A 20,846-nucleotide genomic window follows, 5' to 3' on the forward strand; every position below is an offset into this window, starting at 1 on the left:
TAGTGAAAGAACTCAAATGACACCAAGTGCCTGGATAAAAAACTTTTTGCAAACAACCTTAAGTACCTGAACCGTCCTCCACCTTCAGCCTCTTTAAAAGTCCTGCCTCAACCAGCCGTCTCAACATCGAACCTGCCTCCATCCTTAAAAAAACATCTGTGACCTCCAACATGTGCCAGCAGCTTTTACCATCAATATGCTGCAAAAGAAAAAGTATCTTTTGACCTCCAGCTCAAGCCTCTGAACCCGACCATCAGCCTCTGCCTCCACCTGCTCTAAATTCAAGACAAGAGCCTCAAGCTCTCAAGCCTCTGTCATCTACCTGCAGCTGCCTCCACCTGCAGTTTATGACTCCTGCCTCGACCAAAACAACCACCAGTCTAAACATTCAGACTGCCTCCATCCTAAAGAAGAACATCTGTAACCTCCAACATGTGCCAGCAGCTTTTACCACCAAGATGCTGCACATGGAAAGAACATCCTTCTACCTCAAACTTTAAAGCCTCTGTTGTCTGTTTCAGATGACAGCTGCCACCAAAGACTCAAACTGAAACACTGCCAAACACCAAAAGCCGGCACCTTTAACTGCAGCCTCTATGAGACATAACAGCACCCTGCCACTGTAAGACAGTGAGAGTCTCATCACGCCTGGCCGAGAGAAAGCCTCGAGCTTTCACTCGATGTTCGTGCTGCAGGAACGACCTGGTAAGACATTTGATTTTCATGTTTTGTGTGTGTTAAAGCCAACTACTAGATAATTATTAATGTTAAAAATTGCTCAGTAATCTCCTGTTTAGCAGTGTTGCATAAACGTGCTCAATATTGACATTTCAATGAGTGTTATCTTGTCTTTAAACTTGTCGACGAGTCTAAATATAAATTAGCATTTGATCAACTGCATCCCTAAAACAGGCCAATTCATATTTATCAAAATATGCAGAAATTAAGTCACCTGAACGTCTGACAGAAATCCTAACACTTAAATCTACCTGAAACCAAATAGTTTCTGCATGCAGTTTAAATTTCCTCCTGAGATTGTAAAAGTATGCCTCTGTGAACTCAACTGGAACCTGACATGTTTTTGTTTGTTGGTGTTCTTTCAGGACTCAAACCACCACCACGCAGCTCCTGCTGCTGAACCGTCCAGGAAGAGGAAGCGGACCTCCGTGGCCCCTCCTTCCACTTCTCCTGCTCCTCAGCACCCTGCCAACGATGCTGACTCTCCTGCTCTGGTCCTCAGGCCCCGGGCCACAATTCCACCAGACCAGCTACCAACGGTCTCCTCTGTGCTCCCCGGTCCCCAGCCCTCCATCGCTCCTCTGCTCGAAGACGGCCCACCTATGATCCACCAGCTTTCAGTGCCTCAGTACCAGTCGCTCTATCACTCTGTGGTAGACGACATGCTGCGGTACAAGAACGGCCGTCTTCGACCTTACAGCAAAACTCTTGGACTTCTTATGAAGCAGAAGCTGTGGGAGCGACTGGATCGCCCGATGTTCACAGAAACTGTATACGAGACAGGACTCGTTCATGTGAACGTCTCATACGGGGTTGGAGTCAATCCTCCCCTGTATGATGTGGACGTATCTGGGGAACCGGAGCCTGGAGCACCACTGAGAAAAAGAGTAAAGAACTGATACGATAGTCTTTACCTTAGTTGATCAGTTAGGATTTGTAAATATTAGACATAATTTAGATTTAATAATAGAATTTTAGATTTACTGCAAGTACAAGTTTAGATTTAAATGTAGTAGTTAGTTAGAACATGTTAGTGAAAGAACTCAAACGACACCAAGTGCCTGGATAAAAAAACTTTTTGCAAACAACTTTAAGTACCTGAACCGTCCTCCACCTTCAGCCTCTTTAAAAGTCCTGCCTCAACCAGCCGTCTCAACATCGAACCTGCCTCCATCCTTAAAAAAACATCTGCGACTTCCAACATGTGCCAGCAGCTTTTACCATCTATATGCTGCAAAAGAAAAAGTATCTTTTGACCTCCAGCTCAAGCCTCTGAACCCGACCATCAGCCTCTGCCTCCACCTGCTCCAAATTCAAGACAAGAGCCTCGAGCTCTCAAGCCTCTGTCATCTACCTGCAGCTGCCTCCACCTGCAGTTTATGACTCCTGCCTCGACCAAAACAACCACCAGTCTAAACATTCAGACTGCCTCCATCCTAAAGAAGAACATCTGTAACCTCCAACATGTGCCAGCAGCTTTTACCACCAAGATGCTGCACATGGAAAGAACATCCTTCTACCTCAAACTTTAAAGCCTCTGTTGTCTGTTTCAGATGACAGCTGCCACCAAAGACTCAAACTGAAACACTGCCAAACACCAAAAGCCGGCACCTTTAACTGCAGCCTCTACCAGACATGACAATCTGCTCTCTCCAACTGCAGCCTCTACCAGACATAGCAAGCTGCTTTCTCCACATGCAGCCTCTACCAGACGTAACAAGCTGCTTCCTCCACCTGCAGCCTCTACCAGACATAGCAAGCTGCTTTCTCCACATGCAGCCTCTAGCAGACATAACAAGCTGCTTCCTCTACCTGCAGCCTCTACCTGGAGCCTCTACCAGACATAACAGGCTGCTTCATCCACCTGCAGCCTCTACAAGACATAACATGCTGCTTTCTCCACCTGCAGCCTCTACCAGACATAACATGCTGCTTTCTCCACCTGCAGCCTCTACCAGACAAAACATGCTGCTTTCTCCACCTGCAGCCTCTACCAGACATAACAATCTGCTCTCTCCACCTGCAGCCTCTACCAGACATAACAAGCTGGTTCCTCCACCTGCAGCCTCTACCAGACATAACAAGCTGCTTCATCTAACTGCAGCCTTTACCTGCAGCCTCTACAAGACATAACACACTGCATTTTCCACCTACAGCCTCTACCAGACATAACAATCTGCTCTCTCCACCTGCAGCCTCTATCAGACTTAACAAGCTGCTTCCTCCACCTGCAGCCTCTACCAGACATAAGAAGCTGCTTCCTCCACTTGCAGCCTCTAACAGACAGAACAAGCTGCCTTATCTAACTGCAGCCTCTACCTGCAGCCTCGACCAGACATAACAGGCTGCTTCATCCACCTGCAGCCTCGACCAGACATAACAAGCTGCTTTCTCCACCTGCAGCCTTGACCAGACATACCAAGCTGCTTCCTCCACCTGCAGCCTCTACCAGACATAACAATCTGCTTTCTCCACCTGCAGCCTCTACCAGACATAAGAAGCTGCTTCCTCCACCTGCAGCCTCTACCAAACATAACAATCTGCTTTCTCCACCTGCAGCCTCTACCAGACATAACAGGCTGCTTCATCCACCTGCAGCCTCGACCAGACATAACAAGCTGCTTTCTCCACCTGCAGCCTCTACCAAACATAACAATCTGCTTTCTCCACCTGCAGCCTCTACCAGACATAACAGGCTGCTTCATCCACCTGCAGCCTCGACCAGACATAACAAGCTGCCTTCTCCACCTGCAGCCTCTACCAGACATGACACACTGCATTCTCCACCTGCAGCCTCTACCAGACATAACAGGCTGCTTCATCCACCTGCAGCCTCGACCAGACATAACAAGCTGCTTTCTCCACCTGCAGCCTCTACCAGACATAATACACTGCATTCTCCACATGCAGCCTCTACCAGACATAACAGGCTGCTTCATCCACCTGCAGCCTCTACCAGACATAAGAAGCTGCTTCCTCCACTTGCAGCCTCTAACAGACAGAACAAGCTGCTTCATCTAACTGCAGCCTCTACCTGCAGCCTCGACCAGACATAACAGGCTGCTTCATCCACCTGCAGCCTCGACCAGACATAACAAGCTGCTTTCTCCACCTGCAGCCTCTACCAAACATGACAAGCTGCCTTCTCCACCTGCAGCCTCTACCAGACATAACACACTGCATCCTCCACCTGCAGCCTCTACCAAACATAACAATCTGCTTTCTCCACCTGCAGTCTCTACCAAACATGACAAGCTGCCTTCTCCACCTGCAGCCTCTACCAGACATAACACACTGCATTCTCCACCTGCAGCCTCTACCAGACATAACAGGCTGCTTCATCCACCTGCAGCCTCGACCAGACATAACAAGCTGCTTTCTCCACCTGCAGCCTCTACCAGACATAATACACTGCATTCTCCACATGCAGCCTCTACCAGATATAACAGGCTGCTTCATCCACCTGCAGCCTCTACCAGACATAAGAAGCTGTTTACTCCACCTGCAGCCTCTACCAGACATAACATGCTGCTTTCTCCACCTGCAGCCTCTACCAGACATAACAATCTGCTCTCTCCACCTGCAGCCTCTACCAGACATAACAAGCTGGTTCCTCCACCTGCAGCCTCTACCAGACAAAAGAAGCTGCTTCCTCCACTTACAGCCTCTACCAGACATAACAAGCTGCTTCATCTAACTGCAGCCTTTACCTGCAGCCTCTACAAGACATAACACACTGCATTTTCCACCTACAGCCTCTACAAGACATAACACACTGCCTTCTCCACTTGCAGCCTCTACCAGACATAACACACTGCATCCTCCACCTGCAGCCTCTACCAAACATAACAATCTGCTTTCTCCACCTGCAGTCTCGACCAGACATAACAGGCTGCTTCATCCACCTGCAGCCTCGACCAGACATAACAAGCTGCTTTCTCCACCTGCAGCCTCTACCAAACATGACAAGCTGCCTTCTCCACCTGCAGCCTCTACCAGACATAACACACTGCATCCTCCACCTGCAGCCTCTACCAAACATGACAAGCTGCCTTCTCCACCTGCAGCCTCTACCAGACATAACACACTGCATTCTCCACCTGCAGCCTCTACCAGACATAACAGGCTGCTTCATCCACCTGCAGCCTCGACCAGACATAACAAGCTGCTTTCTCCACCTGCAGCCTCTACCAGACATAATACACTGCATTCTCCACATGCAGCCTCTACCAGACATAACAGGCTGCTTCATCCACCTGCAGCCTCTACCAGACATAAGAAGCTGTTTACTCCACCTGCAGCCTCTACCAGACATAACACGCTGCTTTCTCCACCTGCAGCCTTGACCAGACATACCAAGCTGCTTCCTCCACCTGCAGCCTCTACCAGACATAACAATCTGCTTTCTCCACCTGCAGCCTCTACCAGACATAAGAAGCTGCTTCCTCCACCTGCAGCCTCTACCAAACATAACAATCTGCTTTCTCCACCTGCAGCCTCTACCAGACATAACAGGCTGCTTCATCCACCTGCAGCCTCGACCAGACATAACAAGCTGCTTTCTCCACCTGCAGCCTCTACCAAACATAACAATCTGCTTTCTCCACCTGCAGCCTCTACCAGACATAACAGGCTGCTTCATCCACCTGCAGCCTCGACCAGACATAACAAGCTGCCTTCTCCACCTGCAGCCTCTACCAGACATGACACACTGCATTCTCCACCTGCAGCCTCTACCAGACATAACAGGCTGCTTCATCCACCTGCAGCCTCGACCAGACATAACAAGCTGCTTTCTCCACCTGCAGCCTCTACCAGACATAATACACTGCATTCTCCACATGCAGCCTCTACCAGACATAACAGGCTGCTTCATCCACCTGCAGCCTCTACCAGACATAAGAAGCTGCTTCCTCCACTTGCAGCCTCTAACAGACAGAACAAGCTGCTTCATCTAACTGCAGCCTCTACCTGCAGCCTCGACCAGACATAACAGGCTGCTTCATCCACCTGCAGCCTCGACCAGACATAACAAGCTGCTTTCTCCACCTGCAGCCTCTACCAAACATGACAAGCTGCCTTCTCCACCTGCAGCCTCTACCAGACATAACACACTGCATCCACCACCTGCAGCCTCTACCAAACATAACAATCTGCTTTCTCCACCTGCAGCCTCTACCAGACATAACAGGCTGCTTCATCCACCTGCAGCCTCTACCAGACATAACAAGCTGCTTTCTCCACCTGCAGCCTCTGCCAGACATAACAAGCTGCTTTCTCCACCTGTAGCCTCTACCAGACATAAAAAGCTGCTTCCTCCACCTGCAGCCTCTACCTGCAGCCTCTACCAGACATAACAAGCTGCTTTCTCCACCTGCAACCTCTGCCAGACATAACAAGCTGCTTTCTCCACCTGCAGCTTCTACCAGACATAACAAGCTGCTTCCTCAACCTGGAGCTTCTACCAGACATAACAAGCTGCTTCCTCAACCTGGAGCCTCTACCAGACATAACAATCTGCTTTCTCCACCTGCAGCCTTTACCAGACATAACAAGCTGCTTTCCCCACCTGCAGCCTCTACCAGACATAACAAGCTGCTTTCTCCACCTGCAGCTTCTACCAGACATAAAAAGCTGCTTCCTCCACCTGCAGCCTCTACCTGCAGCCTCTACCAGACATAACAAGCTGCTTTCTCCACCTGCAACCTCTGCCAGACATAACAAGCTGCTTTCTCCACCTGCAGCTTCTACCAGACATAACAAGCTGCTTCCTCAACCTGGAGCCTCTACCAGACATAACAAGCTGCTTTCTCCACCTGCAGCCTTTACCAGACATAACAAGCTGCTTTCCCCACCTGCAGCCTCTACCAGACATAACAAGCTGCTTTCTCCACCTGCAGCTTCTACCAGACATAAAACGCTGCTTCCTCCACTTGCAGCCTCTAACAGACAGAACAAGCTGCTTCATCTAACTGCAGCCTCTACCTGCAGCCTCGACCAGACATAACAGGCTGCTTCATCCACCTGCAGCCTCGACCAGACATAACAAGCTGCTTTCTCCACCTGCAGCTTCTACCAGACATAAAAAGCTGCTTCCTCCACCTGCAGCCTCTACCTGCAGCCTCTACCAGACATAACAAGCTGCTTTCTCCACCTGCAACCTCTGCCAGACATAACAAGCTGCTTTCTCCACCTGCAGCTTCTACCAGACATAACAAGCTGCTTCCTCAACCTGGAGCTTCTACCAGACATAACAAGCTGCTTCCTCAACCTGGAGCCTCTACCAGACATAACAAGCTGCTTTCTCCACCTGCAGCCTTTACCAGACATAACAAGCTGCTTTCCCCACCTGCAGCCTCTACCAGACATAACAAGCTGCTTTCTCCACCTGCAGCCTCTAGTAGACATTACAAGCTGCTTTCTCCACCTGCAGCCTCTACCAGACATACTGTAACAAGCTGCTTCCTCAACCTGGAGCCTCTACCAGACATAACAAGCTGCTTTCTCCACCTGCAGCCTTTACCAGACATAACAAGCTGCTTTCCCCACCTGCAGCCTCTACCAGACATAACAAGCTGCTTTCTCCACCTGCAGCTTCTACCAGACATGCTGTAACAAGCTGCTTCCTCAACCTGGAGCCTCTACCAGACATAACAAGCTGCTTTCTCCACCTGCAGCCTTTACCAGACATAACAAGCTGCTTTCCCCACCTGCAGCCTCTACCAGACATAACAAGCTGCATCCTCCACCTGCAGCTTCTACCAGACATGCTGTAACAAGCTGCTTCCTCAACCTGGAGCCTCTACCAGACATAACAATATGCTTTCTCCACCTGCAGCCTCTACCAGACATAACAAGCTGCTTCCTCAACCTGGAGCCTCTAGTAGACATTACAAGAGGTTTTTTTCCACCTGCAGCTTCTACCAGACATAACAAGCTGCTTTCTCCACCTGCAGCCTCTATTAGACATTACAATCTGCTTTCTCCACCTGCAGCCTCTACCAGACATTATAAGCTGCTTTCTCCACCTGCAGTCTCTACCAGACATAACAAGCTGATTTATCCACCTGCAGCCTCTGCCAGACATACTGTAACAAGCTGCTTCCTCAACCTGCAGCCTCTACCAGACATAACAAGCTGCTTTCTCCACCTGCAGCCTCTACCAGCACCTTACATCTCTGTAAAGAATCTTCATCCACTGCCATGGACTGCAGCCACCACTAGAAACCAGTTCCAGGTTGCACCAGCTAAATGTGAGTTCAAACGTAGTCCAGTTTGAAATCAAGTTCTGAGTTAAGACGTTAAGTTTACGCTCTACTAACATTTTAAGTGTTGCACCAGCTGAGATAGGTCCAATGAAGGCATAAGTGATAACTTAAACCTCACAGCTAGTTCCTAATTGATTCAAAGTCCTCCTTAAAACACTGTCGTCATGATGTCTGTTACTTTTCACACGGTCATTTAAAAACCGAATAGTTTAATATTAAATAGAAAACAAAAGAGAATTTGGTTTACTGTTTGAACACTTGAACTAAATAAAGACTGTCAGAGTTTAAAACCTACAGTAAGTCACAAACCTTACATAACAGCCAAATACAAAATATGTAATTTTACTACATTATTAGTATTAAATTATTGAATTATTAGATTAATTCAAAGTTTATATTGTATAGAAGCATTTTTCATAAAGTAGATACACTGAATATTTGGCTTTTTCTTTATACTCCCCAGATAGTTTAAACAATCTTGATAACAGTGACTGTATAAAACAAACTCTTACTAGTCTTCCACTCTCTCCCTGCCTCAGTGGCAGGTTTAGTTGTTTTTACCTTTTAATTATCATTATGTTAAGTCTGTAATGCGCCCTGTGATGCGTCTCGCAGTACATCGGAGCCTTTTCTATCACGAAATGAAATGCTGATGTTTTGTGAGAACGTAACTTTACTGAAATGCCAGGTTGCTGAATATTAATTTAATGATAGGCCACAAAGACATATTGCTTTCTAACAGGTCAATGAAGAAAGACAGAGATAAAGAGAGAGAAAGACAGAGAGAGAGAGAGAAAGAGATGCTTAAGGAAAAAAAGGGAAAAACTTTAGCGCTTACTGTGCGGGCGTGTCACCACTGTTTTTGGTGTTTTATGACGTTTTTTAATGTTATTATGATGGCCATCTTTGTGTAGTAAAAAACCCTTCTTCAGAATAATCCTAAACTGATGAACTGATGTGTCTGGTAAAGGCTGCAGGTGGAGAAAGCAGCTTGTTATGTCTGGTAGAGGCTCCAGGTTGAGGAAGCAGCTTGTTATGTCTGGTAGAAGCTCCAGGTTGAGGAAGCAGCTTGTTATGTCTGGTAGAAGCTGCAGCTGTGTTCTCTCAGCTGAGCGCCCCCTGTCCCAAAGCTCACTCACTGAGGGTCAGGGTTGACACAGACGACAGTGCTTCTTAAATGTACGAGGAAAACGTGTCGCAAGTTATAAGTCAAACCTTTTTTTTTATCAGAATCAACAATCGAAAAAAGTAGCCGGCTGTAATGACATGAATAGTCGGCTGTCTAGCCGACAACGGGCGCTTATGGAAAGCTCGGGTAATCCTGCTGTCATTTTCTATGTGCAAAGATAATTCCACCCGTCCAACAACAGAGTATTGTTAAATTACATGTTAGTGGAAGATTTCACCACTTGATGTCACTGTTATTTTACACTAGCTGTAGATTAAGGTGTTAAGTCTTATTTGAAGTTACTACGAGCTAAGATGAACCTTACGTCTCTGTGGTGCAACCAAACAATGACACAACTTAAGGTAGAACCTAACTAGTTACAAGGGTGTGTTGTGGACTTTACTATGTAACTTAAGACAGAGCTTACATTTAGTTTAGCACTTACCACAGCTTGTGAAACAGGCCACAGGAACCTTACTTTCATCTGCTCAGTATGAAAGGCAGCAGCCATCAATGCCTTTCACTCAAGCCTCTGCCAGTAAACTGCAGCCACCTCCAACTGCAGTTTTTGCAACAGCTGTAGCTCAAGGCTCAAGGATATTGCTCATTCACCAATATCTTTAGATTTGTTTCACACGCACACACACACACACACACACACACACACACACACACACAGACACACACAGACACACACAGACACACACACACACACACACAGACACACACACACACACACACACACACACACACACACACACACACACACACACACACACACACACACACACACAAAGAAGTTGCATTGGATCACAAGAAGAAGTGGAGAGACCTGGGGAAAGCCGAAATGAAATGATTGTGCACTGAATGCCAAGCTAGAAATACTGAAGCAGTTCTGAAGTGGATTTAGTGCGGCTTCAAATTAAATTCAAACAGGCTGATTTAATTACATAACATTTGGTAGCGTCAGTAGTAAACACAAAACAGACACTACAAACAGATACATTAGATTTTATCACCACTTCAGGCAGTACTGTAATCTGAGACGAGGCTACAGCTCGCTGAACACATCCCAGAAAAGAGAAAACTGGTGAATGTCAGAAAAAACTTTTAAGTGAGTTTTGAAAACACATTTCTTCCCAATTAGAGGTTCTAGCTGCTGCCTCAACCTGCAGCCTTTGCAAAAACATACATTATCCTCTTCCTCCACCTGCACACTCTTCAAGACAGCTGCTTCCAATGCCCTCAACTCAATCCTCTCCCAGAAACCAGCAGATGCCTCACAACTTCAGTTTATGGGTGCAGATGCAAACCATGTCTCCAAGTTAAACCTCTATGAAACATGAACAGCCAGTGCCTTAAACTTCAGTCTCTTAAAGAAAACAAGAGATGCTGACTCCACCTGCCACTAATACAAACAACCTCCAGTTTCTGATGGCACCTGCAGCCTCCGTCAGTAACCGTAAGATACTGCTTCTGCCTGTGCAATATGAAAGACAGCAGCGTCCAATGTCTCCAACTCTAGCCCTCGTCAGTGATTTGAGTCAACCTCCACCTACAATTATTGGCTGAAAGCTACAGTCCACGCCCCCTTTTCGATCTCTGTAAAATCAAAGCAACTCCTTAAACTGAAGCCTCTGACAGCAAAAATCAGCTTAGCAACTCCCTGCAAAGTGTGGCTGACAGCAAAAGCAAAGTAACCCAAAGCACCACCTTCAACCTGAGCAAACATGCTGCATCACTGCCGCCACCTCCTGCCTCTGAGAAACACCAGCAATTGCTGCTTACTTGCGCTACCTCCACCACTGCAACAACAAAGACAGCTGCTTCAAATGCCTCCAACTCAAACCATCTCCAACTGCAGGTTATGGACAAAGGCTGCAGCCAATTTATCAAACTCGACCTCTGTGGAAAAAAAAAACAGCACCGCCTCCAACTGCAGTCTCTACTACCACGGTGAGCTCCTGTCTTTGTCTCTAATACCGGCCAACAATCTGAAGCTGCCTCCACATTAAGCCCCTTCCAAAAAAGCATCTTCTACCTCCACCTGTGGAATATAAAGGACACTTGCCTCTCATTAGCATCCAATGCCTCCACCTGCAGCCTCTAGCAGCAAACTGAGCTGATGACTGAAACCATCAGCCTCAAACTCTAGTATGACAAAAGGACAACCTCCACTTAACACCAGCTGCCACTCCCATCAACTGCAACCTCTACCATGCATGAGCAGCTGCTGACTGTAGATGCAGCCTCAGCATGAAACCATTATCCTCCCCACATGTGAAATATTGAAGAAAGTTTCTTCATATTCCTCCCACTGGAGCCTACGCCAGCACCCTTGGAGCTCTACCTCAAAATATGCTGTCTAATTAAAAAGAAAATATTTTCAATATTAAACAAAGTTCATTGCACTCTTTCAAGAAGCCTGTAAACTGTTGTGTCATGAAATGGACTGTAGGAAATTTCCATCACCTGGTTAAATGCAGAACTGTATCAGAATATATTCAGTGCATTCAGAAAGTATTCGGATTCCTTCACTTTTTCACATTTTGTTATGTTGCAGCCTTATGAACAGATGGGTAGATGTTTGTCAACAGGGCTGATATTGGCTGATATGTCTACCAATGCATCCCTAATATATTTCTATTTATGTTTCCAATTAGTGATATTAGCATATGTTGACAGATGCATTGATGGTCTGTGTTATTCTGAGGCGCAAAGGCTTGCAATCAAGTAAAAGACAAATGTACCTAAATTCACTGTGATGTTGAATAACAGTTACAAGTACATCATGTTTACGCAGAGGGATATATTATGTAACAAGTCTCAGTGATCTTGTTCTCTATAACAGAACTCATGGAATGCCTCTTGTCCAATCGAATAACTCCAACTGAACCAACTAAACTTTAGAACCCAGCGTCGACTCTCGAACAGCCCTTTGAGAAGATTTGGAGTATGACAGCGCTAAAAATTCAAGGTCCTCATAAAATACAACATAACAAAAACTCTCTGTCACAGACACACACACACACACACACACACACACACACACACAAATGCCCTTGGGAAGAACCACAAAATGTCCTTTTCTCACTTTACTCAAAAAGCTGAGGAGCTGCGAAGAAGTGTGGAGTCCCAGAGGAACCAGGAACCTTTATATTGGCACGAAGGTCGGAAGAAACAGTGAAGCACATCAAGGTTGACACTTCCTCCTACGTTTACAGCAGATATCACTAATTAGCTCCGCCAAACATGTAGGAGAAGAAATCTAATTGGTGCCTGGATTATATTTGCTGTTAGCCTCCGACCGAGGGAGTCAGGCATTCTTCTACTGCACAGATCGTATTGAGCTGGGGAGAGGGGGGGGTGGTGGTGGTGTCATTATGTTGTCTATCTTTCTATATGTGATCTGGGGGCTTACAAATTGTGCTGATAACATCCTGGCGGAGCCTAGGTAACTAAAACATATTTAATTTATAGATAAGTTCCTTCAGGTCGATGTCCACAGCAGCTCAGAATCTTGTATCTGTTTGAAGAAGACAGTAACAGTTAAAAAAAAATGACTCTTATGTTGTTGATGCAAAGTGTTACCGGTACATCTGGTCACTATAGTTAGCAAAACTAGGTTACAGGGTTCATGACACAATGATGAAAACCTCCAGGATTCGCAGTGTGCTTTGGTAAAAAAAAAAAAAAAAAAGAAAAAAAAAAGAAAAACATATGCCAGGTCAAAAACCATAAGTATCTGCCATCACCCAGTATTGGTCCACTAGAGACAGTAAAACAGTAACCATGGCAACACATTAAAAAAATATATCGAGTTGAGAATTTAAAATGTTGAAGTCATGTAATGTAAAGGCACCAATAGTACTTGGGGTTAAAATCAGCAGCTGTATGTGAGGTTTAAAGTAAAGTAAAGTTTTGTTATTTTGAGTTTCACACCAAAAGTAAATACCTACATTTCAACATTTGCACTCGACTGACATTGTTGCAATTATAAAAATGCAACAACCATAGCAATAAGAAAAAAATGATGTCGAGGCTGGTATTGAATCATGGGAGTTCTCTCTGCCCCCCCCCCCCCCCCCCCCCCCCCCCACCCCCACCCCCCCCCGGCTCCTGAGCGCAGTAATTAAAGGCTTTCCACTCTGGTATTTCAGACTTCTTTTGATTATGGACACGCTTGTTTGGTCACCCCAATCTGTGTCTTCAATGGTAGATAAACTAATTCATCATTTAAGGGGAGTGACATCAACATGTGCTGAGCTGCTTTGAAAACCTTCTCACCAGAATTCTTATGGGGAGAGCAAATTTGTCCGAATGACGTGGCTGATTACGCTGCACTTCAATCCCCGCTGATGGCTGCTTCTTTGTGGGTGTTTATGAGACAGAACAAGGCAGAGAATAATAAAAGATCAACTTCAAACAATAATTTTTTCGGTCTTAAGTCCTGCATGGGCTCTTTGGTTTCTTCTCTGACGCTTAAATTAATCAAAGATGACAACTGAGCTTCATGTCTAAATGTCAAGATGTCTCCACGCCTGATTAATGGCTGTAAGTGTAATCAGTCCGAAATGAGACCAGGCATGGAATATTCCCAGTTTAACACCACATACACACAGAAACACACACAGAAACACTCACCTGAGTGTCTTCCTGTGCATGTCTTCTTCTGTGATCCCAACGTAAGTGAGGGTTTCATTCCAAACTGGATTCAGAGAGTTTCGAATCGTCTTCGTCTTCAGCTTATTGGCCTGTAACACAGAGAGACAGACAGACAGACAGACAGACAGAAGCAGACAGACAGACAGACAGACAGACAGACAGACAGACAGACAGACAGACAGACAGACAGACAGCGCAATGACTTGTTTTAGTTCTTATTGACAGGCAGAATGCAGTCAATATTTGTTTAATTCTTCTGATTTCTAGGTTTGTGTTTTTTGTTCTTCATTCACTATTCTGTAATCATGTGACCAGTCAGACTTTTTCTTAACCGGTACTTGTAAAGGCAGCATGTCTACTGTACAGCCAGGACCCCACTGCATCAATCTGTGCCACATTCCATCATCATAAATTCTGGAGATGACCGCACATTCTCCAGGCAGTGTTTCCTGGAAATATGTGCCCATCCACTTTTCGAAAGAGGCGCTTCATTGAAGCTGAACGGAGCAGATTGACTGGGACAAGAAGTCAGACACAGTAACGCATTGAGCATCCAGTCTATTTCAAAACAGAGCAGACTCCCAATAGCCCATCGCTGTGTCGGCGTAACGCCAAAACAGGTACCAAATGAACAGCAGGCACCACTGGACGGAACCAAACCACAGCAAAGACAGAATGTGGCACACAGTGGTGTTGGCGTAACAGTTGCCCAAACGTCAGAAAGAGTTAATAAATGTATTTTTAGACTGTAAACCCTTTGTTACCATTTTTTGATGTGGGGTAATGTCTCACCTTACAGGCTCCAGGCAGCAGGTGCAGCTTCACGTAGGGGTCTGCTAAACCATTGAAGTCCATGGGCTTCAGACCCTGCAGACAAACACAAAGACAATTCTATAGATTAAAAACTCATGAAGACAATAGACAGTATAGTAACTAATGAAGTCTTTCATGCTGCCACCAGACCAAAATAACATGACGTATTCTCATACAGCTATCGTGGTTCATTGAAAGCAGTTTAAGAATGAGTAAATAAATACAGCAGTGCCCATCATATGGTCGGCTGAGTGTTCCTCCTAGGATTGAAGGGTGATAAGGGCTACACTCATGTTTCCTCGGTCCTCTGAGCCAAACTAAGAGACTTGAGATGTCCTTCAACATGGCGACACAGAAAGACTTCCAGTTCAAGTGAGGAGCAAGGAAACGAAATATAAGAGACACGAGAAAACACAGGATTGGTTTTCATGGTTTTTAGTTACCATGTAGCATCTTTCACTTCACCAGTAAATTTTGAACCTAAATCTTTGTCTTAAATGCATCATTTCATTTAACCCTTCGTTGTCAAAGTAGAGATTTTGATTCGATTGAGTTCCACAATGATACCAAGCTTTGATCACTATTAAACAATCAGATATAATATTTCTTTATCTATACGTATATGCTGTATCTACAGAGGTTATGCAGTGGCGTCTCTTTCCTGCAGGAACATGCCCCTTTTAGTGAGACTGAGTAGCAAAACATTCTCCAACATGGCTGCCTTCATTAGGGGAAACAATGAGAACTGGAGTTGAGCAAACAAATATCTGCTTAAATTAAAAAGCAGTTAGAGCTCCTTACTGATTGCCAAAGAAACAGTAGTGTACAGCAATTGAAAAAAAATAATTGATTTCCTGAAGTCTACAGTACAGTATATGGATCTGACTTCAAAGGAAAGTACACAAGGTGAAGCCTAAAAGCTGGTAATAAACTTTCTCCGTTAAATCAGGCTTTCTGCTTCAGGCTCTGTATGTGCTCAAATAAAAGAATCGCCGGCTGTCACAGGAACAGGAACAGGCTTTTAAAACAAAACAAATCCCACAGTTATTTCATCTGTCGCAGTAATTACAGATTTGTCAGATAATTGTCAGACCAATGTAATGAGAAGAGATGATGAATATAATGTAACTTGATGTATGGGCCTTGTAACAGCACGGCTTTATTAACGTACATTACAGTTCCATATACATTATTATATAAGCTGAAAATCTATACTGTCTCTGGTATTTCCCATTTTAGAAGTCTTTTTTTATGACTTTTTGTTGGTTATAACCGATGAATGAGGTCTCAGCGATGTTATTGTAGGTTTATTGATATCCTCCTCTTGACATCAGTATCAGGGTACTCTCTAAATAAGACTTGCAAAATCAGCTCATGTTTGACGTTAAATCCCTGTAAGCTGTTCACGGATCAACACTCACAGTTGTATTATCATATAAATCACTTGATTGGATGTTGCCTGACCTCTCTCAGATCTCTCTCATTGATAATCCCAGTGTGTTTGGAAAAAAAGGAAGCAGGATGGATATATATTTCTCCACACGGCTAAAGGATCAAATGACACTCGATTTAAATTTGGTGCCCTCATCAGCGGGTCACAGATCATCATGACAAATTGCTCCTAAATTTCTTTCAACAGCTTTGACATTTGCAGCGACAGCAAAGAAATTGATTTTTTTTTTCAAGCAGCATTTTTAATGAGGCTGCGGGAGCTGTGAGAGACTATGACCTTATAGATGAACATATTCAATCATACATGAGCAGGAGGACGGATACACACCTGTTACAGGATGTTTCCTTTACACTCATACTGCACTAACACATCTGCAGTGTTCTTTGTTTATGTCTTCATACATCCATTACAGTTGGTTTATTTTACCAGCTCCTGCAGTAGGATTATCTCTACAATGTCAACAATAACTCATTAATCTACAGTCTCTATCCATTTTAATGCAAGATTTACATCTGGGACATGAATATTTAGGCTTGTTCAAAGTGTGCATGGTCTTCTGTCTTTTGCCAACAGATTATTTACACTAGACCTTGAAGTCTAGAAGATTTGTATGGTTAATATTATAAACATTATTTAGGATTAGTCTGTAAACTATAACTCTTTTCTAACACCATGCCCTGGACTAGTTTAGTTTTATCAGAGTCAAGAAAATAAACATTAAACTTTTATCCACCAGTCACACATCCTGCAGAATCCTACTGCTGTTTCCATCTGTTTAAAAGACAAACTGTAAGTTACAGCACCTTCTATCACATTTTTGAACCAGCTTTAAAAAGACTGCAAACCAGATTTAATATTAAGTAAGAGCAGCGAACGTCTCTGTTTTTGGTTTAGCTCTTAAAGATCAAATCTGTCCTTAATCCTCAAAGAAAACTTCACTCACAACAGGCAGCAACAAACTGCTTTTCTGTCAGAAACAAGTCGATGCCAGGAGGGAAATTATCGACTTTCAAGTAGATCCTCAAATAAAGACGACACAGGATACAAAGCTCAGTAACAGCAGGTGCTCAAATTATCTCCCATCTCCCAGATAATGAAACAATTTAAAGCCGGCCTCTGTTTTCTATCAGTTTGCTTTTCTCTGATGTCTTTGTGGCAATGTTGTACCCTTTACATCTGCTGCTGTTAGCGCCTCATAAATACAGCTGCAGTGAGAGAGAGAGGCACAGAGATAAAGGATTATATTTTTGTGTCACCTCTGAAGAGTTCAGTCTCAATGTGGAGGAAAACTGCGGAGGTGGAACATGTTGTTCTTTTAATTATCCCCATCTGAAGACCTCAGACCCCAAACCAGACTGTTTAATCCTCTAACCAAAGAATGAAAAGAAATTCAGCTTCAATTTCATTTTCATGCAAAATCAATCAGAATTTTTATTCATCCTAAAAATTGAAAAATCGTAACAAACCAAGATTTTAATACCAAGGTCTATAAAAGAGTTGGCAAAAGAACAGTACTCAATGTGACCCAAACACGAGGTGTTTACTGAAAAAAAAAACAGTGATCTAACGTGATCCCCTAATTTCAATGAAAGTGAATTGTGGTACAGCAATCAGCTAAACATGTGTTCTCCCCACACAGCAAATAACAATATTAGCAATTAACTATGTAAAGCTGCTGAGATGCTTATATTATGAATGAGTTATATCAGGGAATGTGGTAGCCTCAAAATACTCTTTACCGCAATTCATTTCAAAGCCGCCGCAAAATCAGACATCTCCAGCTCAAAAATGGTGAAATGCCTACAGCAGGGCTCCACATTATAACCAGTGGGACAGCTGATTGCCCGTTCAGCTGGCCCACTGGGGCCAGTTCAAATACTGCCCAAAAAAAAAGGTCAGTAACGCATTCTCAATTTCACAATGCGTTTCCTGTCATACCGGTGTTTTGTCAGTAATTTTTTTTAAAACGTTGCGCTAATAACTGCTACAGCATCAACGTATAAGTGCTCGCGTGTGCGCACATGTGTCATAGTTGACAGGCAGCCGACGGCTTCACTGCTGTCCCTCCCGTGAGCACGCTCGCTACTCTCGAATTGTACACTCGCACACAGATTTTAGCGCAGGTTTTCTCTGATAAAAAACAAGTTTGGTAAAACGGTTTTAAAACCATCAGATTGCAACAAAAGCGGCAAGTGGCAAATTTAGCTTAATGTCAACCCCTGCTACAGCATGCTGTAGTTACCAGGACTTCAGTTTTTCTCAGTTAGCTGAATGCCGTATAGCTTTTAAACCAAGCGTTTGCCAACACCTGGCTCCAAATCATAGACTGTATAAAACGATGGATGACATGACAGCTCGCCAAAAGTGAAGCCAGACATTTGGAATTCCCCCTGCTGACTAACTGCAGTGAAGGTCATAAACTCTGCCTCTTCCTTCTTAACAGATGGGACATGGATCAAACTGGCATATTGAGAAAGTTTGTTTTCAAAAAGTAATATGTTGCTAAAAAAAACTTTTACACCAATCATCAGTGAACTCAATAAATGTGAGAAACAACCGTCACCAGCATCTGTTCTGCTGTGGACGGTATCAACCTGAGGGATCTTTGCCATCTATTGGTCAGTTAAATGTGTGTTTTTGTTAGCGTAAGTGGCAGGACATCAATCCACGACAGGGTCTACACCACAACTCTGGGCTTCACTTTTATTCAAAAGGAGGAGGTGGAGACACATGGTCCATCTTTATATACAGTCAAGGGTTCAAATCTGGTCACTTCTGGTTCCAGGCCTACAAAGAAGGCAGCCAACAGGACAAACTTGTGACTTCAAAACAGCATTCCACAAACCAAGGGGACGGCCAGATGGTATAACATCTTTCATACCAGCTAAATAACATGATGGAAATATGGCCTTTACGTTCGTTTAATAGAGCAACTTTTCCACCTCAGCCGGATGTGAAACTTTTAGCATCATTTTGTGATTAAATTTCCCTCTGAGATACAAGGGAGGAGATAAAGTAACTGTCATGAAAAGCAAAGACTCTCTTTCCCTCTTGATCTTCGGTGAATCAGCAGGAGTTTGTTCTTCCTTTATTTCCGCTCTATCGGTGGAGATTTATAGCTGCTGTCGTGTCAAAATATTAATGGAGTCCCTGATAGTATTTCTGTGTAAATCCTGGAGCGCCTCACACCCATGACATTTCAGTCTTCTATTTTGATTAATGTGGGATCTGGACAGTAAATTTCACTGGAGCACAGAAGATGGATCACAGTATTGTGTGTATAAATCATATGAGAGCAGATCTCCTGGGTGAGTGTTTGTCAGCTGGTGTCTGAACTGCTGAATCAGTCAGTCGGGTCTCATTGACCTGTTTACACTCAGAGCAGGGCAGATAAGTAGTAGCAGGGCCCAAAGGGAACAGACAGAAAGCACTGCTGAGACTTGCGGACAGCAGCAGATTAACAATGGAGAAGGTTTTGTGACTCTGAATCATGACACAAACGGCTGAATGCCTTCTCCTCGTGGTGTTAAATGATCAATGTAGAGAAACGTGTTAGTCTCTTCATGTGAACTTACAAGGTTCACAAAAAGGTGAGGGGACAAGGACTCTCCCCCAGTAAGTGTGGCAATCTTTTACAATATTAAGAAGAACAAGAATGAAGAATTTGCTGTTTTACCTGCCTGTTGTAAAATTCATATTTTCTTCACTGGAGAATGGCTTAGTCTCTGAGTGTCGTTTTGGACATGCATTTCAGCATCCAGCCACAGTAACTATTACCGCCAAATGGCTAGAAAGTGAGGAATTTTGTAATAATCTTACATTATCCCTGTTCATAAAAGAAAAGCATAGCTAGCACAGGATGCTAATACAAAAGCTAGAAGGAAAACTTGGAAAAGCTGTGTACTGTAGTGGTGCCTGGAAAGAAATTTAAGTCACATTGAAGGGACAAAAAAAATGAATGGTTCAAGCGCCACATCATTAAACAGCCCTCAGCCCTGTAGCAGAACCGATGATATTTTCCAAGAAATTACTAAAATCCCAAATTGTTCTCCTACAAAACAAATTTCTTGCTGTAGTTAGGCCAGAAACTCAGGTGCAGCAGTAGTCAGGGCCAGAAACTCTGAGGGGGCAGTGACTTGGTCTGTAAGGACTTGGGTTGGGCACTGGAGGATCATGGTTCAAGTACTGGTACAGACCAAGTCTGGAACTGGATGGATGGATGTGTTCAATATTGTGTTTTGTAAAGAACATGAAACACTGCACCGTATGTGGATCAAAAATATCTGACACTAATTAACATAAAATCCAATTAATCCAATTTAGAGAACTGACAGGATTGTGTGAGTGTGGAGTGGGCTGATACCAGTGGATTGGACAGTTTTATCATCACATGATTCGTATGGTTTGCAGATGGACCTTACCTTGGCCCGCAGCACAGTGCAGTGCAGCTCACTGGAGCTCTGGTTGTATCTCAGCTCAAACTCCAGCGTTCCCAGCGCAGCTGATCAAAGAACAGATAAAGAAAGAGAGGAGAGAGCCAATTATCATAACACATAAAAAAACATGATTTACAACATTCGCATCAGTGGAGAGAAAAACTGACATTGTTGGAAAACTTGTCAGATTAAATTGAAAGCATGCGGCGAGGGAAGAGAAGAATTCCTGAGGAGCAACATGCGTTCAAAAGCTGGAAATCCAAATTAGCAGAGCTGCACCTGACACATGAACGTGAACACATCAC

The 20,846-nt window shown here is 44.2% G+C and overlaps 1 protein-coding gene across 1 annotated transcript in view; it reads right to left on the bottom strand.

The window, feature by feature from the left end:
- doc2a (double C2-like domains, alpha) overlaps positions 1-20,846 on the bottom strand; it is a 56,182-nt gene that overhangs the window by 24,246 nt on the left and 11,090 nt on the right. Inside the window, exons 3-5 of the mRNA XM_065964556.1 lie at positions 20,527-20,606; positions 14,632-14,706; positions 13,819-13,928 (exon numbers count right to left, since the gene is read on the bottom strand). Of these exons, the coding sequence (XP_065820628.1) occupies positions 13,819-13,928; positions 14,632-14,706; positions 20,527-20,606 (265 nt within the window). The remainder of the gene's footprint in view (positions 1-13,818; positions 13,929-14,631; positions 14,707-20,526; positions 20,607-20,846) is intronic.

Source organism: Labrus bergylta, chromosome 16 (genome assembly GCF_963930695.1).
Source record: "Labrus bergylta chromosome 16, fLabBer1.1, whole genome shotgun sequence".
NCBI lineage: Eukaryota > Metazoa > Chordata > Actinopteri > Labriformes > Labridae > Labrus > Labrus bergylta.